General features: G+C 45.2%; 1 protein-coding gene across 3 annotated transcripts in view; it reads left to right on the forward strand.

Annotated features, from left to right (window-relative positions):
- mib1 (MIB E3 ubiquitin protein ligase 1) overlaps positions 1 to 19,435 on the forward strand; it is a 47,860-nt gene extending 28,425 nt beyond the window's left edge. The window contains exons 13-22 of one of the 3 annotated variants that reach the window (XM_084547319.1): positions 9,925 to 10,057; positions 11,299 to 11,385; positions 11,868 to 12,026; positions 13,181 to 13,362; positions 13,944 to 14,133; positions 14,244 to 14,322; positions 14,416 to 14,559; positions 16,050 to 16,121; positions 16,801 to 16,901; positions 17,093 to 19,435. In XM_084547319.1, coding sequence (XP_084403445.1) covers positions 9,925 to 10,057; positions 11,299 to 11,385; positions 11,868 to 12,026; positions 13,181 to 13,362; positions 13,944 to 14,133; positions 14,244 to 14,322; positions 14,416 to 14,559; positions 16,050 to 16,121; positions 16,801 to 16,901; positions 17,093 to 17,233 — 1,288 coding nt within the window. In that variant the 3' untranslated portion in view covers positions 17,234 to 19,435. The remainder of the gene's footprint in view (positions 1 to 9,924; positions 10,058 to 11,298; positions 11,386 to 11,867; positions 12,027 to 13,180; positions 13,363 to 13,943; positions 14,134 to 14,243; positions 14,323 to 14,415; positions 14,560 to 16,049; positions 16,122 to 16,800; positions 16,902 to 17,092) is intronic. The other 2 variants (XM_084547320.1, XM_084547321.1) reach the window with 2 other exon arrangements.
- Positions 19,436 to 26,284: the final 6,849 nt, after the last annotated feature.

Genomic DNA, 26,284 nt, shown 5'->3' on the forward strand with positions numbered 1-26,284 from the left:
CGCCTCCGTTGCCTCTGATCTTTCACCGTGCCTCACCAGCGCCGCATTTTTACCGTTAAGTGACTCATAATCTGCACAAATATCTGTGCACTTCTGGGATGCATATGTGTGCGAGATCATTCTCTCAGAGGCATACACACACACACATTATACAGCTTATAATGTGTTTATTTACATGCAGGCAGCCACCCAAATAAATGCATGGATGCTGCACAGGTTATATTGGTACTCAGAACACCTTAACTCAGTAAAATAAAGGGATGTGTATATGAGTTCCTTCTTGTCACCCTAAGCTTATATACACCACATGCATATGCATTTCTGAATTTTTTTTGATATATTTCAGGAGGGATTGTACTCGGCTACTAGTTTTTGTGTGCTTATCTGCTGCGTGTGATCTTTTTTTAAGACTAATATAAGATAATTCCTGACGGCAGGATGGTGGATTCGATAAACGTAGGAGTAAAGGCTACACACGGGTGCTCAGCTCTAATTCATTAAAAGATAAGTGATCACACAGATAGGTCAAAGTAACCTTTGGAATCTACAATTCCAAAACCAAATTATTATAACAGACTCTTTATATTGTGGAGTGATTACTTTCTTTCTTTCTTTTTTTGTTGGTAGACACTGCATTATGTTGCATCCTTCGAGATGTAGTGCAGCGATCGGGTCATTCAATGAGCCTGCGTACCGGTTTGCTGCAGCATGCACCGTGAGCTAGTTTTAAAAGTCCCCCAATTGCAGACGCCCTACCAGTGTCCACGTCTCTGTGAGCTGGGACCAGTCCAACAGATCAGCCAGAGGACAAGCTGATACAAGCCCCAATCCCCCTGTGACCAATCAGGACGCCCGCACTTCCTCCTAGGGCTGGGCCAACAGTGGCTCTGTGCCAATAGATAAGCTCAGCCATGCTGTAATGCTCTGTCTGTCCCGTGGCATGCTGAAACATTGAGTCCTGGCCACTATGTTGCTATAGCACATGTTGGGGGAGGGAGGGAGGGAAGGAAGGATGGATGGATACTGGGGGATAGAGAAGAAATGAGGGATGGATGTGGGGAAACAGAGGGAGGGAGGGAGGGAGGGGAACAGCCCTTACTGAATGGACTCAAGGACATAGAGAGCTTTTGGGAAAGTGACTATAGCATGCAAAGAGAAAAGCTTGCATTGTGAAGCTACTGTAATCACTGATGGTATTTTTTTTGCCCACTTGCCAAACCTAGAAAGAGCAGGATTTATTTGTGGCACTTTAAGTGCCTCAGCAATGCAGGTAATAAATATGACAGAGCAAGGTGATATACTTCCGCAGCACAGCTGTCAGGCATCTTTAATACTGTCTCCCACCATTTAAAAACTAGTGTAGTTTATCTATTTACTTGATGTATTGGAATAAATAATAGAATTTATTTATGTGTTTTATGATTCTTTAATATCAGTGATTTCACCTTGGTTTCTGTTTTTATGAAACACCGGGAAGCTTGCTGCCTGTTTCTTAGCCGAATGAGTCAACGGCGGTAATGCATGACTGTAAACCTAAATATGTTTCCACAAAACTGAAGCAAACGTGTCACTGTGTAGATTTTATAAGTAGCTGGGGCACCTTCTTTGTGCTTCTTGCAGTTTGCTCTTTTATCAGTGCTATAGTGTATGTATAGAATAAGTATTATCAAGGATTATAGTTAGGATTGCCGCACTTGTGCTTTTTGGAATCACAATCCGTGTCCTTGAGATAATATTGAGCCTCAACACCATGACAAATGTTAAATTTTTAAATTACTCTCTTTACTTGTCAAGTAGTTTTTTATCCAGTGGAAATAGTTAAAGTAATGGTATGGTCATGCACTAGAGGATGCAAGAATTTTGTATTTCGAGCCAAATTTGCAAACCTCTACGTGATCCGCTTTGAAATGTTATTTACCTGTGTGATCAAACGTGTCCGTGCCTATGCTTAATATCCCATTTCCAGTCGTATACAATTTTTGTCAGTGGAATGGATATTAGTAACCCTAATGTACTCCGAGGGACACATTCAGGCCAGTGTTCAGATCTAAACCAAGCTTAGCTGTTGAATAATGCAAGCCAAGTTACCTTGGTAACCCTTACGGACACCGAAGTCAGTGGCTCACATGTAAATGCAGTGTGACAGTTCAGAGAGGATAAGGAGCTTGTGTTTGTTTCTGTCTTTTCAGTGTGCTCGTGCATGTGCGTGTGTGTGTAAATTTTGCAGCTTACAGTAACTGCACAATTCCTGGTAAAAACCTTTATTGCGATATCTTTGTAGTGAATCGTGGATTCGGGTCTGTGGGGAGTCTCTTTTGGAAGTTTCTGTGGAGTGGAACGTTATCAGTATAATATACAGTACATTCATACAAGCTCCAAGTTAGCTGTTAGACATTTTTCTGTGCAGCTCTGGGGCATATGGCCTGTTGTCTGAGTGGTTCGGGGAAGCAGCAGCTGATACAAAGTCCTCAGATCCCCATTGTTTTCCGCTGCAAACAATAGATTGTAATTAACAAACTCCTCTCTCAGCCATAGCCTCTTTCTCTGCATGTGTGCCTGGAAGTATAACCGCCAAAGAAGCCAGACTCATCAGCTGCAATATGGCAGCTTGCTTGTGTCACTTTGGATCTGCTCTGCCAATTACTGTGGTAGAGAATGTGATGTTGTGTGTTATCCTCATTTTTCCATTGTGCTTAAGGGGCAATACTGTCACAGCCTGCTTTCTGTGTAAATGGACCCTCGCAGGTTACAACACACAGAGAATTGAGGGGGAATGCGAGGATGATGTGTTTGCGGCGAGGGAGTGAAGAGTGATTTAAAGTGGTAGATTTGTCGTAAGTCTATAGATCATGAGAGGCTCTCAGACCGTCTTCGAGTGTGATGACAGTGGCGGGCGGCTGGGTGGCTGTCGATCGAAGGACCTTCAGAGCGGCGGAGCTCTCCACCGCTCTCTCCAAAGCCCGTAGTCTCTCAGTCCTATTTACCGCTCTGTGCCTCTGTGTGGAAACACTCGCAGTTAATTTCACCAGGCAGGAGTGGGGGTCTAGTCGTGCTCCGGAGTGACTGCGAAGGAACTTTATGCATCACAAAATGACCAGTATCCTTGCCACAATAAAAGAGCCATTGTCGGTAAGAAATTACACACTGGCTTCACAGATAAGAGGTCGTTTAGATGCTGTCCGGTCGGTGAGCTCACGCCTAAAAACCTGAAAATGATATGAATGACAATGACATGGTGGCTTGCCACATGGACTGCTGATGACCTATCGCACTACGACATATGGAGGAAACCTAACGAGTAGAAATTGAGTAATTTAATTGGAGGTTTTGCTCCACTTGTGTAGAAACCTACCAAACTACAGATAGTCTTACTTTCTGTATGGTGCTGTAAAGGTCCCAGTTTCCACAACAACTAACGGAGGACTGACACAAATATGTCACACACATAAATAATATAACCCATATGCAGTATACACTCTATAGACCCTATATTTTAAACGGCATGGTGTTTTCTTGACTATAATATCTGCTGCTATACAATCAAAAAGAAGCAGGTGTTACAAGTGGGCCAGGATCTGCAGCATCTTCCAGAAGTTTGTAGGAAAAGGGTGAACGGGGTCAGAGAGGATTTTCTTTGCTCTTTTAGTTGCTTGTTTAAAGGGGAAGTGACTCTTAAATGACATGACAGAGATCCCCTGGTGAGAGAATACTCCTTTTTTTTATTCTATTCAGATCAGAAATGACTTGTTTATTGTTTTAATCAGTCAATCTCGTAATGTCTATTCCTGTTACCGCCGCCCAGTTCTTCCATCAGATACATTTCCATCACCGTCTTTATCTTCTCACTCAAAGTTGCTGGGTCAGCTGTGCCCCATTTTCATTTTATGGCCTTTTTTTTTTTTTTTACAAGCCATTATTAATATTTTAACCAGATATGTATCATTGTACTGTGCAGCACCATGTGTAATATTACATAATGTACAGAAATACTGATAGCACCGTTATATCATTTTTACCATTGCGCAGACGTTTCACCTGTTTGGGCCGCTCATCAAATCATCATTTATGAATCCATATTCTCTCCCGTTTTTACTCTGGTGTTTACTTTTTATCTCAAACGTAATTAAAAACTATAATTGCCTGTCCGCTAATTAGCGGTTTGGGGATTTCTTTCCACATATTTTGCCGATCACGGCTGTATATCTAAACGCTGTCGGTTCCTTTTCCCTATATCCCTTTACACGTGCTGTCGAATGTCTGTTATTTATTAACAAATTTCAGTAGTGCTTCCCGTATATGTTTTATTGGTTTATTTGAATGCACCTGCACCTACTTGCAGGGAATTCCCGCAATGTTTTTGTTTTATTGTTTTAATCTCTTATATTATTATAGGTATCAAAAGCAAACATCACTTCCAAATGCTCACTTCATACCTTTAATATCCCCCAAGTTCCCTCTTTAGATATTATTATTATTATTATTATTAATAAATAAATTTTCTTATGAGTTTCACTTTCTCCTATATCCTGTTGTGCATTTTTGTCAGATTTAAGTTCGGCTGTTCCTCAGATTTGCATTAGTAACTGACTAAAAACTTTTGAGGAACCTATATATGTTCATGCCTGTGAGGAAAAAGTTGAATTTCAGTAATTAGATCGTTGGTGATGCTGCTGAGCAATCCTTAAAAAATGATTTAGGTGCATCTTTATTCTAATATAACCTGCATGTCCTTGCTTCTCCTTTTTATGTGCTTCTTGTTTTCTGTGCAGGATGTGTATTATGACTATAGGATGCATATTATGACTATTATGGCTGGTGCAGAAATGAGAACGAGGCTTTTTTCAAGGTGCTGAGGCGAATAAAGCGCAAAAGGAAGAGTAGCATGGGAAAATAATTGGGTCATCTCGAACCAATGGGATATTAACGTGCCATTGAGCTTGTACGACTGTCTTGCTGCCTCCTTCTTCATAAATTGCTATGAACCCGGAGACCCCATATCACCGGGTGATTTAAGGCTAATTAAAGTTGAGCCTTTATGGGCCCCACCTACTCCCCAAATGGAACGGACAGAAAGCTGAACCTGGGATGTTTGAAAATGCATCTGGTGGCTCCTAGACATCCTTCAAGGCAGCAGCAATAGTATAGTGATGACTAAAAACATGATCGAAATGCACCCCTTACTCGTCTTCCCCCTTCCCAGTTTATGCAAATATTCCTTAATAAAAGCATGCTCACTCGGGGGCTTCAGGTACAGGCAGGCAGGGGAAGGTCACATTGTAAGGGAAATTATTCTCCTCACGGCATGGTAATGAAAGCTTTTTTTTTTTTTTTTTTTTTATCGAGTGGAGCCAGTGAGGTTCTTGTCCTCAGCTCTCTGCTGCACTGCCGGCCTGGACGCTACCTGTGTTTATTTACCCTCTCCACAGCAGGATGGCAAATACCTGTGGGACGGCCCCTGACAAAGTGAACTTGTAACTAATTGCGTCTAAGGGTGGGGCGATGACCGCAACAAACTGAGGGTTATGTTTGCATGTGAATTATAGGCTGCTTAAATCATTTGTCACATCCAGTATCTGTTATTTAGCGACAGTAATTGAACTTCCTGTTTCGTTTTCATGCACATACATGTACAAAGGTTTATTATAACAGTCAGGCATTCCCAATCAAAGCAGCGTATTTGAGCATCGGTGAAACCGTTTTATAAATCTCCCCCTCCCACCTGCTTGTGACTTAGGGACTCTGACTTCCAAACCTCTCAAACATGATGAAGAGCACCTCTCCGCTCTGAGTGGAAAGCCGGAGGAGGTGGGGTGGGGTGGGGTGAGGTTCCATTTGGAAGTAGTGTGTTGCATTTGTGAATGATTTGTTGGGAACAGGGTCCACTATTTCAAAGGACCTGAAAGTATTGATCGAGTCCTCAAAGAGCTGACACCTCATGTATCGTCTGAGGTCGTCTCATCTGGAAAGGCTGTTCCAGGAAAGGACTCTGCCTCAGGGAAAAACAAATCCTACCATTAGGAATATACGGACAAGCCCCGCGGAACAATGTGACCAGCTTAGTTCAACTAAGGTTTAGCAATAAGTGCTTACTTACCTTTTTTTCCCCCCCGACAAAGGTTAATTAAATGGTCTTCATTTAATTCACAACATGTTTTTAATGAAACTGTTGCAGAAAACTTGAGTAAAAAAATAGTAAATGGATGGTATTTCAAGGTCAAGACTTCTGATTTAATAGTAAAAACATTTTAGTAACACCATAGAGGTGGTTATAAAGGAGTTATAAAAACCATCTGCATTAATTCTGATCTCCACGTTTGACCATATATGCAGTGCAACATTTGCAAGACCGGTCTTTTTTAATTATCAGTTTCATAAAGCTTTTTATTTTCTCAAAGCAGGTGGCAGCTTTTGGCGACTAATTTCCAATGCAGACGTAGGATCTCCATTCTCGAGCTCGAAGCCTTAGTTAATAGATGACGGTATGCCAAACACGTCTCCCGCATCAGAGTAACCATATGTTTGTGCGCAGACACTTATTTCAGGCTGGATGTTGACGCTGTTCCCGTTCTGCCCTGTCCTACCCAAGTTACTGTCCCCCGACTCTCACTTCCTGTTGTAATATCGTCCGCTGACCACAACACAGATGGCTGTCAGCCAGGCGAGGGCAGCAGAAGGCCCCTGTCGACCCTTACACTCGCAAACAGTCGCGTTCACACACACACACACACACATCCACTGTCTTACATACTGTGACAAATGCCAACACACACAGAGCTGAGGGCGTCACAGAGTGTCCCAGTCAATGACAAATTGCAGCCCAAGACAACAGGACCCGGTGTAGCTCTCCTGAGGGACTCTTGAGATCTCTCACAGGGTGACCCAGTTCCATCATGTTTCCCCTTCTCCTCTATCCTCTACCATCGCCTTTCCTCAGCTGCACGTCCTCCTGCATTCACAGCGACCATAACATTGGTTTCAATGCTCTGTCGGAGTAAGAAATTCCTCACTACACTACTCTAAATACCTGTCTCCTTTTTCATAGCAGATAACATGAGTTAACTCCCAGGTCATGTCGGTGTCTTCTGCTGGTCTTTTTTTTTTTTTTTTTTTCCCATCCCTCTAGACATCATCCCTCAAGGGCCAACACACAGTTTCTCTCATATCCTCTTCAACAACCGCTAACATTTCTGACACAGGAGATAAAAAAAGCAAACAAACAACCAGAATGTATTTCTTGGTTTAATTCTGTCTCTTTTTTTTATTTTATTTTTTTTATATATATATTTTTTTGCTTTTACAGCAAATAGCTGAACTGCAATGCAGCAGTGCCAGGATGGGGCATTAATATTAATGTCTGCCCATTTCGCCCAGCGTGGCAGGGGAGCCTGTCAATCTAGACTTATATAGGAAGGGCTCCCCTCACCTGCCCAGCACTCAGGAGCCTTGTTCTCACACTAGAAGGCGCCAGTCTGCTCTTGTAGTGTAGCAGGTGTGAATTCATTGGCCAGCCGTTCTGCATATAGCAGATATTTCCAGCCAATCCCATTGTACGGATCTCATATGTTTTACCAATGGGGAGTAAAACAATTGGCACAAAAGGAACAAAGGCTTTATGTGAGACAAGTGCCCTTGATTCTGGAGACCATTGTGCTTGGGAAAATATGCATTGTGTTCTTGTACTGTCAATCTTCAGCGGTACGTTGAACCGCTGGGAATCAGTTTCATAAGTTGGATGTTATAGCTCCGGGCGAGATTCTTATGTGACTGGGTCTTTTCTTGAATAATTTGCTTGTTTAAGTCTCAACTCCTACCCAGCGGGGCGAGCCACAGATGAAATTACTCAGAAGTCCCCTCTGAGACGTAAAATCTACAGCGTGTAAGCAAATAGTTCTTTCTAACAAAGGCGACACATTATGAATGTGAGATTAGACAGAATGGGTGCGGTTGCTATCACATTTAAGCAGCGCTCCTCTGCATTAAGTGGTTGGAGATGGCTGCAAGCAATGCAGGTGTGTGTGTGCGTAAGCCTCTGTGCAATGAGAGTTAGAGAGAGAGAGAGAGAGAGAGAGGGAGACTGGGATCAGTGTGCTGCGCTGTTCATCACTGCAGCAGTACACCAGCCCTGAATCTCTGTCCATACAGAGGTGCTGACTACTTGCCCCATGCCTCTCTGCCCCTCTTCCTCTGCATTCCTCAAGAGGGTGTGCTGATGATGCTTTCTTTTCATGACTAAAGAAGGAGAAAGGCGAGCTATAGGTTCAGCGAAAACCTGCAGAGACTCGGCCGTCCTGATTACGTTTAGCCTCCCAGTTTATTTGTAGCCTTCGTTTCTTTTCTCTGTCTCTTAATTGTTAACCGTTTCCACTGACTGTGCAGCCTGTGGCCTTTTCCTGCACTTTTGCTGGAAACAATTTCCCCCGCTATACGGCGCGACACCCTATTTATTATATTTATGTAAACACTCCGGTGCACGCCGTTTAGCCGTATCAAAGTCGGTAAAAAAAAAAAAAAATTAAAAATTGGCCGCCTCCTTTTTGTCGCAGTTCAAAGATATGCCCTGCGTGATTGTTCAGGGTTAAACAAGGTCAAAAGCGTTCCCTTCCGCTTTAGCGCTCGTTGAAGGTACATAGTGTACCTGACTGTAGACAAGATATAGAACCGTCCAGGGATTCGGCTTTTAAGTGTCTTGTTTCATATTTCATAGTATTTGCACAAATTGAAGAGTCCTGTTTGCTGCCCTTTCCTCTCATCAGATATCCTTCGCTGACGCACTCTTTGCACATTAAAATAGGACTCAGTCTCCCCGGTCTCCTATCAGTACTTCGTATTTCTCCTGTACAGTATTTCCTGGATGTATGCCCGTGGGCTGTAGCGAGAGGAGCAGGAAGGGAGGAAGGGTCAGGGCAAATAGATAATGGATGAGTTCAGACGCTAAATTAAAGCTGCCATGCTATGAAACCTACTTTATTTAATTGGATAAATGCTGTTGGCGCGTTATTATTATTTCTAAGCGCTACTGTATTAGCAAGTTAAGCCAAAACTACTTTATGTTTTTTCACAGTTTTTCCAGGCTGCCGTCTCTGCCATCTTCATATTCAGTATGTAATGGAAATATGTGCGTGTGTGTGTCTTCCTATTGCCAGTAAAAGATTTCTTTTCAATGACGCTGCAGGGAGCGACGGTCTTTCTCTCTCTTCATCCCCAACTGTGACACTGTGACTCCTTCCCAGCGCTCCTCTTCTACATTTGCCTTTGCAGCCACATCTGTGTGGCATACATCCTCCAAATGACCTTCAGTGTTACAGTGCTCTTTTTTTTTTTTTTCACCGAACCATGCCACTTCTGTGTAGCAGCACCGTTTAAACAATAGATATTTTTCTTTTCCCACCGCGTCTTGTTTCCCTTCCCAGGAGGAGATCTGAGTGAATGCAGCTAAATCTTGTGTAATTACCATTTTGCCTTCCGCTTTAGCACATCATCAAGGGAAACGTGGCTTCCCTCTTTTTACCTGAAGAGATGGCAGGGGGGGGACGGTGCTCTTAAGATAACACAAAGCACTTGTACTGCTCAAAGCTTGATGTAAATAACACTCTCTGCTTCGTAAAGCAACTCCTCCCTAAGTTGATTTGGTATTCTTGTCCCCGTGTGTGAAAAAGCTCTGCTGTAAAAAGAGAAACTCCAGATTGCAATATGCTGTGCATCAGCAGTACAGACGAGAACATTACATTAAACATTCAGACACAGACGGATAATTTTTTGCCATTAACGTCATATATTTATCCCCCTTATCAGAATAACTTTATTGTCTTTTATTTGTTTCCCCCCCAGGATTTTTCTCATGCGCCACAGCCCCAGAGTTTAGTTAAGCCACTCACTTCTCTCCCTCCCTCTCCTCTCCTCATCCCCTTTCTCCTCTTTGTGCAGTGCCATGCGTGTGCTGCTATCCAAATTGCCGAGGCCTTGGATCGTGGACGAGAAGAAGGACGACGGCTACACCGCACTGCACCTGGCCGCCCTCAACAACCACGTGGAAGTGGCGGAGCTCCTGGTGCACCAGGTAGCTACACTCCAGCGCTCTCTCGGACGCGCAAACATCCACGTAGTCGTCCTCACATTTTAACAGACGCTCACGTAGCTGGGTGCATGAAATGACAAGACATAGATTTAAATGTAAATACATACTCTGGATTATGTATCCATAGATTTAGCATAAGTAAAACATAAGGTGTTACACCGCCTGTGTAGACAGCTGAAGTGATTAAGATTGCAGGGTATCTGACGGAAAGTTTTGACATGGGCGACAGAAAAACACCTTTCTGTGTAGACGCATTTTAAGAGACCTCACTGTTTACAGTTATTATCCCAAAGCGCCAGCATCAGTTCAGCTTTTACTCGTAGCTGTACCTGACTACAGACCATTAAAAGCAGCTTCCACTGCACTCCCTGCAGCCAGCGAGCTGTAGACCAGTTGAGGCTCCTATAACTGCCTTCTTTTTTTTTTTTTTTTATTGAATCCATACACGGCCTCCAGGGGTATTCTTTAGTGCTGCTGGGCCCTCACATCCTCCTCCTCTTGCAATCATAGGTTCATGCTCTTTTTTTTTTTTTTTTTCCCTTCTGAGATTGCAGGTTTTGCTCCCTGGAGACTATCACATACATGAGTCTGCTGCAAAAGTCACCTGATCAAGCGGGGGAACTGGGTTAATTAGGATATGGTGCAAAGCAGCAATGTTGCTGCAACGTTCCAGCGCGTGAATGTTCGCTGTGCAAGCTACCTTTCAGCAGGGGCAGCTTTTTCCCCGAACTTCCTGCAATGGGCTTGTTCGCAGTGATGGCTCAGCTTTCTATTCAGAAACTGCACCACACCAGTAGGTGCACTGCAGATTCCCTGCCAGGCAGCCAGTCAGTCAGTCTTATTACTTTGGGATTTCACACACTGCCTGATCACAATGCTTATCTTCCCACCACATCTCCTCAGCTGAGGTGTTTGCAATTGGAAATGACAATCACATGCAGCGTTATTATAGGCATGCCTTTTTTTTTTTCCCCAGCGCCCGGTTGGTCGGCCGGGCTGACGGATAAAAGGTTCTGTCATGACGCACAAAAGGGTGTTACAGTCTTAGTAAATTGCACTTTTTTTTTTTTAATGAAACATTTTCTCTTTCTTCTCTTTTTTGCACATCAGTAGCCTGTGATTCCACCGTGCACACACCTTCAATATAATATGGTTTGCTGTTAATGTACACAAAAATTCCCACGTGTTTATTGTTCGCTTCTCTCTTTGTTCCCGTCTCTCAGGGCAGCGCCAGCTTAGACATTCAGAATGTCAACCAGCAGACGGCATTACACCTGGCAGTGGAGCGCCAGCACACCCAGATAGTTCGGGTTAGTGCACCCTCTTCTTTCATCTTATATTTTCTTTCCCCTGTTGGTACACACACTTCAGCTGCAAAGTGAACACGCCGTCTCTCAGTTCCTCTTTCTGGAAGGAGCAGAACAACGTCAGGGCAGCCCCACGTTTAATTTACATGACTGGATGTCCTGCAGTTGAATGAGGTCCCTGCTTCAGAGGGGAGGGGAGAAAAAAAAAAAATTCTTTCTGAAGCAGTGTCTCGGCCAGAGTCTTTTTGGCGTAGTGTCGGATTGAGATCGCCACGTTGCCATCTTGTGGACTCCGGAAAAAATGCACTCCCTAATTGGGGGGCACAATACTGAATAAGTTCATTGTTGGCTGCAGCAGTATAAATCAGCACTGTGGCATTTGCATTGTAGCATAAAATTAAAGTTGCTTTATGGTTGCGGCCGGAGTTTCTGCTTTGCCGCTCACTTGCTTGTGCAACTCTTTGTTTATGTGTTTGCCTTCGCAGTTGCTGGTGCGGGCAGAGGCCAAGCTCGATGTGCAGGACAAGGATGGGGACACACCTCTCCACGAGGCACTGCGTCACCACACACTGTCCCAATTGCGGCAACTCCAAGATATGCAGGACGTCAGCAAAGTGGAGCCCTGGGAGCCCTCTAAGAACACAGTATGTATACATCCATTATTAATCTTGCTGTTCCTCCTAATATGTTTCCTTTAAGGCACCACAGCAATGAATTTTTGAGCAGCAGCAGCAATATGTATTACATTATGACTGAACTGCAGCTGTATGTAGTCACCTATTTTATGCAATGAGAGATTTTAGTCCGTATAAAGATGTCTTTATGTCTTCAGGACCTGTACTCACACCTATAATAAGACCAGTGGTCCGACGAGTGTCTGATGTGTGAAAAATGATGACATATCTCAGTTAGTCAGGAAGCTCAGCGCTCCACAGTCTCCGTCACCTGCATCACTGGACAAACCGAGACAGCAGGCAGATAGGAGGAGCAGTCAGCTGGCCTGCTGCCGCCTCTTTACCAGCCCGTATGAGTTTTATCCCTCCGTAGAGGCCAAAAGGGACATGTCAGACCTGAACCCTCTCCACGTTAACACCACATCATTAATCCCTACAGGGAAGCATTTAAGGCCCAGCGTCAGCGACAGACTTTCCGTACCTGTCACCTTCTGTCTCCCTTCCACTCCTTTTTCTTCTCCCTTCTCCACCTCTTCTATCCTCCCCCCCCCCCCCCTCTTTGCCTACCCCCTCCGGTTCCCCGACGAAGGAGCAGAACAGACAGACAGCAGGCCTAATTGAGATATGTGCAGTTGGGTCGCTCTCCCGTAGCTCTCGCCTCCCTTCAAGATGAGAATTGAATTAGCCGGCCCGATGGCTCCATCAGCGGAGATGTAAAAGCTACTGGTTGAAGACAATCAGACATGGAAGGCCTAAATTGGTAGAGAGAGAGAGGCTTTGAGTTGGGGTGGACGAGTGAGGCGATGAGCTATGGGAGGAAGAAAGACGGGACGTTTAATGGGATTTTGGGTGAGAGTGAGAGGGCTATACTGTCTGACAGTGATCTTAAGGCGTCTCCTTGATTGGCTAATTTGTAGTGACCTGATCTGTTCTTTGACATGGGTTAATTTGAGCCTCTGAAGCGTCAGTGTGTTGAGCTTGAGAAAGAGCGCTGTTCCCTCAGGATTCAACTTAAAAATAATCACTTGTGCCAAAAGCTTGAATCTTTTCTGACTTCATCTGTTTTTTCTTTTTCTGTGTGTGTGTGTGTGTGTGTGTGTGTGTGTGCGCCTGGCTCTCCGCAGTTAATCATGGGCTTGGGCACCCAAGGGGCAGAGAAGAAGAGTGCAGCATCCATCGCCTGCTTCCTGGCAGCCAACGGAGCAGACTTGACCATTCGTAACAAAAAGGGCCAGTCCCCTCTAGACCTGTGTCCCGACCCCAGCCTCTGCAAGGCTTTGGCCAAATGTCACAAGGAAAAGAGCAGGTAAACATTCCAGGAAGTGTTTGACATTTTGGAAAGTGCACTTATTCGCTTTTGTTGCCGTGAAGTGGATAAAAAGACATCGATCCTACTTTCATGTCTGTGTGGTAAATTTAAAGCTGGAGCCAGTAAACGGTCGACTGAGCTTAGCATAAAGACGGAAACTGCAAAAAAAAAAAAAATCAACCTGCCAGCAGCTCTAAAGCTGCTTACATCTCATTGTGTTTTGTCTGTGCAAAGCGGAGATGAAAGCGCAGTAGATTGTAATATTACAGGACATTATGCGCTGGACTGTCTCTTATCCGATTTAAGTGTTTTGTCGAGATTTCGACTGTGTTTTTTTTGTACTTTAGCACCCACAGCTACTGTAACAGTACTTGAAAGAGATAAAGGAACAGTTCACATCTCAGCACAGTCATCTGATGATTTTATTGATCTCCTTTTTTTTTTTCTAAAGATGCTTCCTGTAGCGCTTTTCTTCACGTCCTTTCCTGTCTCCCCACCGTTCTGTTTTCTGTGTCGGGCCGCTCCTGCTCGTAATCTCTTTCCTTTCGCTCACTGTGGTTGTGTTCTCGTTGTCCCAGCGGCCAGGTGGGCACCCGGAGCCCGTCCCTGAACAGCAACATCGAGTCGCTGGAGGAGTGTATGGTGTGCTCCGACATGAAGAGGGACACTCTGTTCGGGCCCTGCGGACACATCGCCACCTGCTCCCTCTGCTCGCCGCGCGTCAAGAAGTGTCTCATCTGCAAAGAGCAGGTCCAGTCGAGAACGAAGGTATTCGCGAGCGCCACTCCAGCCTGTGCTACGCATCAACACGCGCATACACGACTCAGACCGAATGGACTCCTGTGTTTGTTTTTGTGTTTTATGTGTCCCCTCTACAGATTGAGGAGTGCGTAGTCTGCTCTGACAAAAAGGCAGCCGTGTTGTTCCAGCCCTGTGGTCACATGTGCGCTTGTGAGAGTAAGTTACACCCTTAAATGCTGTATTTTTATACAAACGCTCAAACGGTAAATAGATTCAGCGTTGTGACCGCCGCGTGTTTGCTCTCCCCAGACTGTGCCAGCCTCATGAAGAAGTGCGTACAGTGCCGGGCTGTGGTGGAACGCCGCACCCCCTTCGTCCTTTGCTGCGGAGGGAAAGGTATGGAGGATGATGCCGCTGATGATGATGATGATGATGATGATGATGATGACCTTAGTGAGTGAATCTTCCACACGTTCCCTTTTAATCCACCCTTCTTTTTATTACCTCTTTCTTTCCTCATCTGCTTCCTTACCTCTTTGCTTCCTTGCTTATGCATTTTATTATTACGTTTGCATCACTGTTACGTTGTTCTGTTGTGTTTTTATTTTTCCCCCATCCCAGTAAAAATGTTAGAAACTAAGTGAACTAAACTCAGACGTTTCAGTTAATCAGTCTTGCTTTCCAAACTTGGCATGTTTTAATCATTACAGCCATTTTTTATTATGTCATTTGTACTGTACTTCTATTTCGAAATTGCTCCTAGTGGACAGTGGCCTCACTAACTAATGGCTCCTTTGTCTGAAATCACAACATAGATCTTCCAGTGAGAGAAACCTCTGTGTTTTAAACTCATAATCTTTTTACGAAGGATCCCTGAAGCCATTTCTAGATTGAGTTTCTGAATAATACAATAACGTCACGGCATACGGATAACCTGATTACCTTATTCATGTTTCTGTGGCCTTCAAAAGTTTGACTAATCACATAAAGTGGATAAAGTTGAGCAAATGCTTGCAAGGACCTGTAACCCTTTAAGATGCATCTATCTGAGAACAGATGGAAAACGGACAGATCTGCTCTCGGAATAGCTCCCGCTTAAGGTTTATATGCTTTTCAAGTGTCAAGCTCTTCCTCTGACAGATCGCACCCATAAGAAAGTTTGAAAGCACTCATTTATAATGTCTGTCGGTGATTATTTATGGATAATTTCATACTTGTCAGCGTCCTGCAGCGCAGCTAAGAAGAAACCCCATCAGTTTAAAGCAAAATATCGCGTCTAAACACTCACATGTGGATAGAACCCGTGTATCGCGATGTAACGTGTAAGTATATTTATTTTGGGTTGCATTCACAGTCCATTCCCCTTATTTTAGTGGCGCATCTCACTAGCGGTTGCTGTTTTCTCCACGTTCTGTGTTGAGTTAAAAGGGCGACTGTTGCGAGTTTCACGACTCCCGTGTCCGCCGCTTTGGTTTCTCCGGCGAGTCCGCACGTTCAGAATGTGAATGCAGACCCAAACACGCACATACACTCACGCAAGGGGCAGCATCTCTTTTCCCATTTACCCCCCCGTTAACGCAGCCTGTTGCCGTCTGTCTGTTTTAAACCGCAAATCCAGTGGCGCGGAATTCACCTGCTCATTGTGTCGACTACGTGCTTCTAACCCAAGCGAGCACAGGCGTTAAGACTCATGCTTAAGCATTGGCTGATGGCAAAACAAAAAAAAAAAACACAAATAATTTGCCGCTTTGAACTTTTTAATCAGTTCTGCATAGAAATGAAACTGTTTCCCTTTCTTTCCCTGAGCACTGTTTCCAACTTCCTCTTCAAATTCTTTCTCTGAACCTCTCTCCGAGGCTGTAGTGAGTAGTTTTGGTCACCAGGCCAACCGTTGAGCTGGTGAGGTTGGCTCCTGCTATAACAATGTGACTGGTTATTCCCAGCAGGGAGCTCTAACTCTATGGCAGGGGGGTCGCAGGATCTTCTCCAGCCCAACAATCTGGCACTAAGTTGGTGTAAGTATACCTCCATGATCCCCTCCCTTATCAGAGCCTTGTTTTTAAAGAGCCCCCTCCCCTACAGTGCTGCCCTGGGCCCCAGTCCCTCACCCCTGAACCCTTTCTCTTTCACAGCTACACACACACACGCTCTGACTACATGATGTATGTATGACGCTTATCCCAAAGTATCGCGCTGACGCTCACCATTTCTGGCACTGTGTGGAAGTGTGGCAGCTTGGAGTCCCCGACAGGGCGTCAGTCCAGAAAATTAGCGTCAAATAAATACATTCAGGCAGTTTTACACACACACACACACATCGTTACAAGCACAAGTTTCCCGCGGACTGCACGATGCCAAAGGCGCTGCATGACGTTTCGCCCTGTGCCAGTCTTGCAAATACTAAGTGTGCCTTTCTGAAATAAAATCATTTGAAATGAGAGACGGCCAGAGCCTGATCTGCCGGGCAATAAAACTCAAAGTGCATGCGTTTGTGATCTTTGCTCGTTTCCAAAACTCAAGCTTTTAAATAGCTTGTTTCAGAATGGCATTGTAGTTGTGTGCTACTTTTCTGTTTTTATGGGCAATAAAGTCCATACTTAAAAGAGTTAATCTGAGGTGCCGACTGGCGCGAACGAACGAGTTTAATCCCCGGCCTGGCAACTGACTCTGTGTTGTTGTCTTGTGTCCAAACAGCCAGTGGAAACATCCCGGCCCTGCAGAGAGACAAGGATAACACTAACGTCAACGCGGACGTACAGAAGCTGCAACAACAGCTCCAAGACATCAAGGAACAGGTAAGCCCTCAGACTGGGTGTGCCTCATAAAGGAAGAATAAAACTGGGCTGTGAAACAAAGAGTTCTGCTGTAAAATCCCGGGATCAAATGGTCACATGTGTTATAAAGTTATATTCGAGGGCTTGGCGTAGTTAGCGATTCTCGGGGGTATTCGTCTCAGAGTTGACATGGAGTCTGATTGCTCCTGCAGACCATGTGTCCGGTGTGTCTGGACCGGCTCAAGAACATGATCTTCATGTGCGGCCATGGCACTTGCCAGCTGTGCGGCGACCGGATGAGCGAGTGCCCCATCTGCCGCAAGGCCATCGAGCGCCGCATCCTCCTCTACTAGATCTCCCAACAGACTCTCCCCCTCTTCTCTTAAAGCCCACACTGACCACGCCCGCGACGCCACATCCACGCCAGCTGCTGCTGCTGTCATCCTCACAGCACCCCAGTCAGCCAGCCATGTCTTACGATACTCTACAGATGCTCTCTTAATGGTTTGTGGAATTCCTGTTACAAAACAGTGAAACATCTAATTTAATATTTGTTTTTCTGTCCTTTTCTTTTTCCTCCACCTATCTTTTCCCATCCACCTTTTTATGTAGGTTTCTCTGTATTTGCCTGAGTCCGAGCTTCATTTTCAGAGTCTTGGATATGAACTTAAGGGGGCGAAACCCCATCTGTGGTTGTCAGCAGTTTCAAAAGTGTGGCGGAGATGAGGTCGGCCTGCTACCTTTCTTTTTTTTTTTTTTTTTGATGTAAAGTTCTCATGCATCTGTCGGTGCCAGCTGCAGTCACGTTTTATCGTATTTGTAAATCTTTATGCAAGTGTATTGTATCTGCAGCTCCAGATGTGGATTTTTAAAATACTTAACTTTTCATGAGAGTATGACAGCGAGTTTGAGACACGGTGCCGTTCGCACCATTTAAAGGTTCACAGAGTTTCCTTTTTTTGTCTTTTTTTTTTTTTTCCTCTCCGCTTGGTGTACACGCAGACCGCGCTTCTAGTCGAAGACCAAATGTTGGCAGTTTTGCACTAGAAAGGCTGAGTCAGGGTGAAAACGCAACCGACTTTCGGAAGGTCCGCCTCAGCTCGGTGACGGAACACAGATATAGTAGTCCGACTGCCAGGTAGCACGCCACACCTGCACTTTGTTTACCAAGCTGTAACTGCGGCGGTGTCGCAACACCCGCTTGGCTGCGGATTTAAGTGCTGCCGTGTCGCAATTCGAGACGAAAAACACACACACACGCGCGCGCACACGCCTGTTGTGCCCCTGTTGTAACCGTTTCAAGCTCATGCGATGCAAACATTTCTGTCGCCAGAGTCTCCCTTTCGCAACTAAGCTGCGGAGACTCTGGCGGCGTCGTCTAAAACGAAAATCGTACGATTGAGCGAGCGTTGCTAATTTACCATTGACGACTTTGTGCCATCTGCTTCCAAAAAACTACTTGTAAAATAACTTAAGGGGATAAGGTGCTCTTTATCTTGTATTACATTATTTTTTTTTTTTTTTATTTAAGTGTTTTTTTTTCCTTTTTCTCAAAAAAAAAATCAACATTTACTGAGCTAGAGAGTACAATCTATTAGAAGATGAAAATGTAGAATAAATTATTTTATATCGCTGCCCAAAACGATAGGATCTGTAGGTATCACTGCCTTCCTATAATGTAGCCTCAAAAATCTGTCTGTTCACATTCAGCTTTTTGGTATTCATGTTGAAAATCGTTTGTGACGTTTCCTGTTTTGTTTTCTCGCAATAGCTTTCTAGCAATCACCAGTAGAAGCTTTTTATTATTATTTTGTATTTTTCCTCTGTTGGTCATTTTGTGAAACAGAAAAAAAAAAACAAACAAAACACATTTTGTTGTTTTAAAAAGTGTCAAGTATCTTTTCACCAGTGTTTTATTTGGGAGGGAAGCTAACGGTTTTCTAAGACGGATCTTGCCTTACCTCTTTTAAAAGACCCAATGTGGAGACTCAGCGAAGTGGCTAGCTTGCTCAGCTATGTGGGAATTTGCGACCGCATACAAGCATTGTGTGTGTGTGGTTTTTTTGGGTTTTTTTTTTTTAGGACTGAAAAAAACAACTTTTGAGTACAGTTTCGATTCTTTTCACAGATCACAATAACACTTTAAGCTAGAAGCACTAATACGCTTTATGGTAATGTCGTCTTGTTATGGTTGTTACGAGAAAAAAAAAAAAAAGAAGCCTATTTTGTACTTTATTTTCAATACCTGTAAACTGTCCTGTTAGAAGTGTATCAGTAGTGTTTTCCTTGGCATGAATGTTTGACATATGCAGTACGACATGTATCATTAAAAAAAACATTCAGTCTGTATTGCTTATTAAGTGCTTTTAAAACAACCATATAGCTGAAATAAAGTTCTAAATGAACCATGAGACATTAAAGGTGCTTTTTTTCTTCTTCTTCTTCTTCTTCTTCTTCTAACTTCTTCATTAGCTCGTTTTGTTTTCCCAAGTCGAGCTCAGATGCCGTTGGATTCTTCTAAGCAGCAAATTAGCATTTTGTTGCTTTTCTCCTGCTGTGCAGTGTCTGCCTCGCGAGTGGAGACAGGGTGGCGGAGATGGGGAGGTGTGGGGTAATTGAAAATGCTAACACCCCAATAATGACTCGGAACCAGCGTGTGATAGGTCAGCTATGCTAATCGGAGTGGGAGGGAGGAGAAGAGAGAGAGAGAGAGAAGGGGGAAGAGGGGAAAAAAATAAAAAATAAAAAAAACACTCAGGAGAGATGAGGAAGGCCCGAACGGAGTGATGCATCTCCTTCAGCCGGCGGTGTGACAGCGGGGCGTCTCACAAGGCTTCTCCAAAGCGCCCGAGAAATCATGACCAAAGGCCGTCCGTGTTCTGGCTCATTGACTTGTCCATTCATAACCTGGACGTCTTGGGGCTTGTCTCGCATGCGGTGGCGGCGGCGGCGGCGGCGGCGGCGTACAGCAGCTCCGTAGCCAGGCATTCATCATCCTGTCATCCTCTCACTCTGTCAGTGCGCACCGCGCTCGAGACTGACAACTTTTTATGCCAGATCACTGTGAGCTGGCGTGAGGCCCGGGCAGTTAGTGTAAAGTCCCATGTCAGGTCTGGGGTGCTTTGTCATTTTATACTCAAGCGTTTGAAACAACGGGCTGTCGTACGGTTTAGGAGTTAGCAAAGCTGGACATTATGTGAACTGATAAATCTTAATTTTAGGACAAGGATGCAGATTTAATGGAGTAATATTGCGCTGCTAGCAGCTCGTGTAAGTGAATCTGCTGTAGATTTAAACTGAGTCACTCATGCTTCATTCATATTTGGATAGAAGCGACAAAAACAAATCTGCTCTGGGGAACAAAACAAACATTTCAGGTCCTTAAGTTCTGAATTTGCAGAGACTCCACAGGGTCCTGATCTCAGCCTAAACGCCCAACAGTTTCTGATCTCATTAACTGCTACCAAAAGCCTTCACACAAGAGTCAAGTTGTATTTTTGGAACTGGATGTTCGTCATACGTGAATGTGGGAACATAAAACTGGAATACCACGAGCTCTGATAGAGCAGACTGCTTATCCATCATTCTGACTGACTGCAGACACACACCGCCGTGCTGGCTGAGTGTCAGGGTGCCGGAGACGCCGCTATCTCCCTCCTGGTTGCAGCCTGGTCCTGGGGAGCATCCCTGACCGCCTCGCGGGTTCGCTGTGTCTGCTGACTGGACTGCAGGGGCCGTTACTCCCACACCAGGGGGTCAGCTAATCCGCTGGCTGCTCCGCGGAGCGGTGTGAGTGATGGCCGCCCGGCACTGCAGGCTTCACTGAGCAGCAGATAGAGATGAATTGAACCCCCCCCCCCCCCCCCCCCCCGGAGAGGACGGCGGGCAGGCAAGGCCAGGAAAATGACTGTGACCCAGCTTCAAGTCTCCGCTGTGATCACTGAGAGGGGTCAGCGACACGCGTCGGCTGGCGGGGCCCCGGCGTGCCGCAGGGGGAGGAAGGTGCGCGTTCGCCCCCCCCTTCACGCTCTGCCCTTGGCTCTGGCTCTGAAGTCACGACAGAAATGAGTATATTCTCCACACATTTACTATGAAGTGAAGCTCTGACGTGCAAGGTTCAAAGCGCATCACAAGGTGGCAGTACTCCCAACGGCTAAACACTGTGAGCCTCATGCTGTCATAAACCAACCTGTAATTGTGCAGAGGACGAGGCGATTCACAATCACTCATTCATGCTTTCTATTATGGTGTGACAGCTCGTCACAGGCACCATTATTCATGCGAGGTTATCCTGGTATTTGTTTTAAATCAGCAAGCCTCGCTTTGAAACAGAGTTGTCAATCGTCGACTCGGCCTCCTGTGAGAAATACAGCCGTTTGAATTTACTGCGACATCCCAGTGCAGAACTTGAACCCAGTGTGCTGTGATCCCAGATGTGTGTGTGCGTGCGTGTGTGTGTTGCTTCTGGTAAGGAACAGCATGAAGGATATTTCATTAAACTGTCAGAGCAAAACTCAAACCCGGCCTGAGAGCTGAAGGTAAATCTGGGGTCTCGGCACGAAAAACGAAAACTTATTCCATGTGAAATGTTTTTGTTTTGTTTTGTTTTGTGCGAATTGTCTTTATTGATTCACGAGGTCGCAGCGAGAAACTAAACCCAGGCCCAGCACACCAACAGAAACGCTCACACCAGACCCGTCTGCAGCACAACATTTCAAAACCTGCAGAAATCTATTCCTCCGTGATTCGTTCGGATCACACGCAGACGGAGAGAGGGGGAGAAATACTTTTATCCATCTATTCCGGCCGCTTGGGCTTTCCCTGCCATGTTGGAGGAATTGATCCCTGACTGTCTGAAGGTCTCCCTCTCTCACCCTCTTTCTCTCTTTCCCTCTCATGTCAAGCAGTTCAGAAGTCTGCTTGAATTTATTGTCTCCGTTTATATGGCCCGGGCCGAGCAAAGTGCAACATGGGCCCGTCTGGACAAACTCTCAGAGGAGGCGGGAGGGGGACTGAGGAGGACCAAGTTTTAAAAATAATTTTTACACGTGTGTCTTTTACCAAACTACAGCTTTTAACCGCTGACACGTTCCCTAGAGGATTAACCTGCCTTTACGTGTCATCGGTTTCCAGTGAGGGTCAGTTTAAGCACAGATCTTTTTTGGTAAACGTGTCACGGAATGAGTTTAGGCCGCGTGGAATGCCGCGTTACGCCGGCCGTGTTTGTTTCTGTACGTCCCTGAGAGCAACGGCCCCACCTCTCACCGTAAAGCCATAAAGCCAGTTATCCTCTCCCACAGAGCCCTCCTCGAAAAAAAACATATAGTCCCCTGACGTGCTGATTGCTTTATTGATATTGATCCGGGCAAAGTGTCAAACCACTCGTCTGTCTCCGTCTTCTCTTGGAGGGGGAGCAGTTGTTATTTATGCATGTGGGTGGGTCGGTGGGAGGGAGGGAGGGAGGGAGGGGGGAGACGGTTTAACACAAACAACAAGTGAATGAAACTACACTGAGACCCATACAGTATGTGTGTGTGTGAAGACGTTGAGGAAAACAATCAGTTTTTCCTGCATATCATCCTTTTAAAAGCTTCTTATTGTGTTAGGACATTTCTTGATGTAGTATCAGAGCAGGAAGACGGCTGCAGGCTGTCCAGGGTGACCGAACCTCCCAGCTTTAAAGGTTTTGACGTAAAGTTGATTCAGTCCTTTTTCATCATCCCCAAAACAAATACTCCGTGGCTTTTGACCTGCTGGTTGCGTCCCACTAGGTGCCGTCCTTATCACCCCGGCACAATTGGAGGCTGTGAGGCCTGCGAGCCACATTTACAGTGCAAATGTTATCGTTCCAATGACACTTTAAACAGTCTTTATCAATATATAGTCATTCAAGGTTTATGAGCTTTGATAAAATGCCACTAGCGAGCGGGGTCATTACACCGTGCAGGCGCGAGGCGTGATTTTATTTTCAGCGTTTTCAGTTCCACGGAAATTTCTTTTAAGGCGTCGACGGGCAGAACAAGGTTTCGGCGAGGCTTCCTGAGCGCAAGACGTATTGATTTCCCCCTCAGGAGGAGCAGAGCCGGGGCAAACTGCGGTGCGAGTTTGGCTGAACCTTATCGGCCTATTATCTTTAAAACAGTGGGTTATCATAATTGCTTACTTAATAATTCTATAAAACGGTGGAGCTGCAACCTTTGCCTGGGCAGTAAAGTGTCAAGTGCTCTTGATGCAGAGATCGGAAAGATGCCTGACGAGGTTAGGAAACGCTGCGGATTATTAATGTTGACTTCAAATCGAGCGCGCAGACGTTTTAGACTTTTCCTTTTTTATGTATATATATAAAAAAAAAAGAATCACGTAAATTCTTCAAATAATGAACCAGTTGTCGCACCGGTGTTCTCTTCAGATGTGATTAGTTTCACGCCGCTACAAGTATGCCTAACAATGGGGTAGCCGTCCTTAATCAACAAGTGCAAACCTCATCACATTTAACTCTCAGCTAAGCAAACAAGATGGCGTTGATGACATTGTCCTCCTGCGTGGTGCCAGGTGAGGGCCTCTAATCACACCTGGCTCGGGGAGGTGGTGGTGGTGGTGGTGGGGGGGTAGAGTATTTAAAGAGACATGTGTGCGGAGAGTTCAGCAGTTTGCCATCCTCGTGAACTCAGACCGAGAGAAACTTTCCCCCTCTCCCCCTCCACCTCAAGCCAGGCTTCTTTCGCTGAATTCCCTCAAGTGATGCTTTTTGTTTCTCGCAATTTCTTTTTCATTAGTGGAAAAAAAAAAAGAAGGGGGTTCTGTGGAGGCAGCAAAATGCTAGCGTACGTCTGACAGGTGCTCGCCTCTTCTGCCGAGCAGGCAGTAACCTTGGAGGGAGTAGACAGGAATGCAGCGGGCCCTATCTGAGCTCAGAGGGAAATACTGACTGCAAAGAGCTTTTTTTTTTTTTTTTTTTTTGTTCTGAGAGAAAAATCAATATTCCAGAGTCCAACACACGGGCAGGCATTTTAGTGTGTGTGTGGGTTTTTTTTTTGGTTTTTTTTTTCTGGTGGGTTCCAACTATGTGAAACAGGCTAAGAGTGACCCCTGGAAAAAAAAAAAAAAAAAAGTTAATGCCTAACTTCTTTATCTTTGTTTTACAGCCAGGGGTTGTACCTCCAAATCAATACATGATACACAAATATCTCCGGGCTCCGTGTTCTAGACGGAGGGAGCGATGACGGGGGCTTGAGAGTTCGCAGGCTTTCCACCACCTGGCAAAAAGAGAGAGAGGGTTAAGGGGGCCAGAAGCTTCTGGTGGAGTCGGCGGAAACGAGCACGAGGCCGCGTTTTTACAGAGACGTCCAGGTTCCCGAGCTGTGTTTTGACAGTTTGAAGACTGGGGTGTAGTCAGAAGTACTGTAGTGCCAAAAAAAATGATTTCACACACACTTATTTTTGTAGTGAGTGAGCCACCTGCCATTGTTCAGACATGAGCGAGTTCGCACGTTATTTCTTGGAGGACAAGCTACTGCTGTCACATCATGATACTAGAACAGTGTTCTTTGTTATTAGCAAGTTAAACCAGATACAGCCAGACCAAAAGCTCATTTTACTGACGGTTTCTTGTCCTTTTTTGTAGTCACAAATTCATGAAATCTTGAAATTACAGCTTGGAATATGAAATGAATCACAGTCCGAAACAATATATTGTTAAAGTGGCTGAGAAGGAAACATTTACTCATTAAGCGTCTAAGATTTAGTCATCTTCAGAGGCGTTGGTAGATTTCGTTAGCCTTGGACAGAGCCGGTCTCTTTATACCGATCTAAAGCCGGCTGTAGCCTCATCCATTCATTTATCATACAGACATGAGAATGAAATCAATCTTCATACCCGACTCACTGCCAGAAAGCCTTTAATAAACATCTTTTAATTAGTGATCAAATCGATAATCAGTTAAATTTTTTAAGATTTATTTTATTTTTTTTATTTTGTACCTGAATCCGTATGAAGCAAATATTGATTTTCCTGGAATATTTTCAAGCCGCATTGGAGGAACTAAGTAAAAAAAAAAAAAGAAAGCAAAAACCCTGTTAATATTAGCGCTGAAGGTCTCAGCGTGCGGCCTGGGAAGGCAGCATCTGGACCTTGATAGCAGACCACCACTTTTCTGTACTGTTGCTCCACACCCCCTGGGATGCACCAGATGAAACCGGCTAGATGTTTACAGCAAACACCGGCAAACAAGCAAGTTTTCTCTCCTCTTCTGAGCCTGTGTTAGCCGAGATAGTTGATATCTGTCACTGTCTGACACTTCGTCCCTGCAGACCTTGTGGCGAATCAACAGGGCAGCTTCAGACAGATAAAACGCCACATCAGAGATTCAGAGGCCTAGAGCAGGTTCCACTTCCCAACCAGTGTTATGGTGAGAGAAAGGAGCATCCACTTACTGAGGGCAGACATCACCCCCCCCCCCCCCCCCCCCCCCGTCCTCCTCTGATAGTAGCCGGTAATCTCAGAGGTCGACCTGTCAGTCAGGTCCTGGAGACAGATGACGTGAGGCCCCTGATAGGCTGTCTCCTAAGGAGGAGACACCAGCTGGGCCGCACAGGCCGCTGGGACGGAGAGCAGGACCCGAGGCGACGGACGAATGGCGAGCCTGATGGGGGAGGGCAGGAGAGACGAGGACAAGGTGGGTCAGGGAGGTGGTGTGGTGGAGGAATGCCAAAGCAGAGAGGTGGGGGGTCATGGAGAAGGTCTCCTGATGAGCAAGGAGACAGCTCTTTGCTGGAGATCGTTGCGTGGCTGACAAAGTTTACTTAACACCAACCCCTGGGAGCTCAGGTCACGGGGGGGAGGGGGGGGGGGGGGTAGGTAGGAGGACCCTGCTCGCCTCCACCTCAAAGAGAGAGATTTTTGTCACAGAAAAAGATCTGGAGGACAGCGAGCGGGTGAAACAGCACGGGCCTCCAGTCTGCTCAGTTTAAACCCGCTGTCAAAGCAGCCGCTAACTCACATTTAGCATTCAGTTATCTTCTGTTGAAGTTATTAATATCACACAGTATGAAAATGGAACTGGCCAGAAGGGACTTCGTCTGGCAGCTGTTGTGAGGAGCATGCAACGTTTGTCAATTATCATGCAAGTGATACCAGAAAATACAATCTCGTGATGAAATCTTCATGATGTCCAAGTTAAGTTATTGTTTGTCCCTGATATTAGATTTCCTGACATCACATCTCAAGAATGAAACGCTGTTGTCCGGGTCGCTTTCAATTTCCAGATGTAATTTCCCCACAGAAAAACACACCAACGAGGAAGTGATTTAAAAAAAAAAACCCTCGGCTTCTCACGGTATTTACCTCACAGGTTTTGTATTGGACAAAATAAAAAATAGAGCAGGCTGAATCTTAGCTTTGTAGG

Source organism: Chelon labrosus (genome assembly GCF_963514085.1).
Source record: "Chelon labrosus genome assembly, chromosome: 6".
NCBI classification, from domain to species: Eukaryota; Metazoa; Chordata; class Actinopteri; order Mugiliformes; family Mugilidae; genus Chelon; species Chelon labrosus.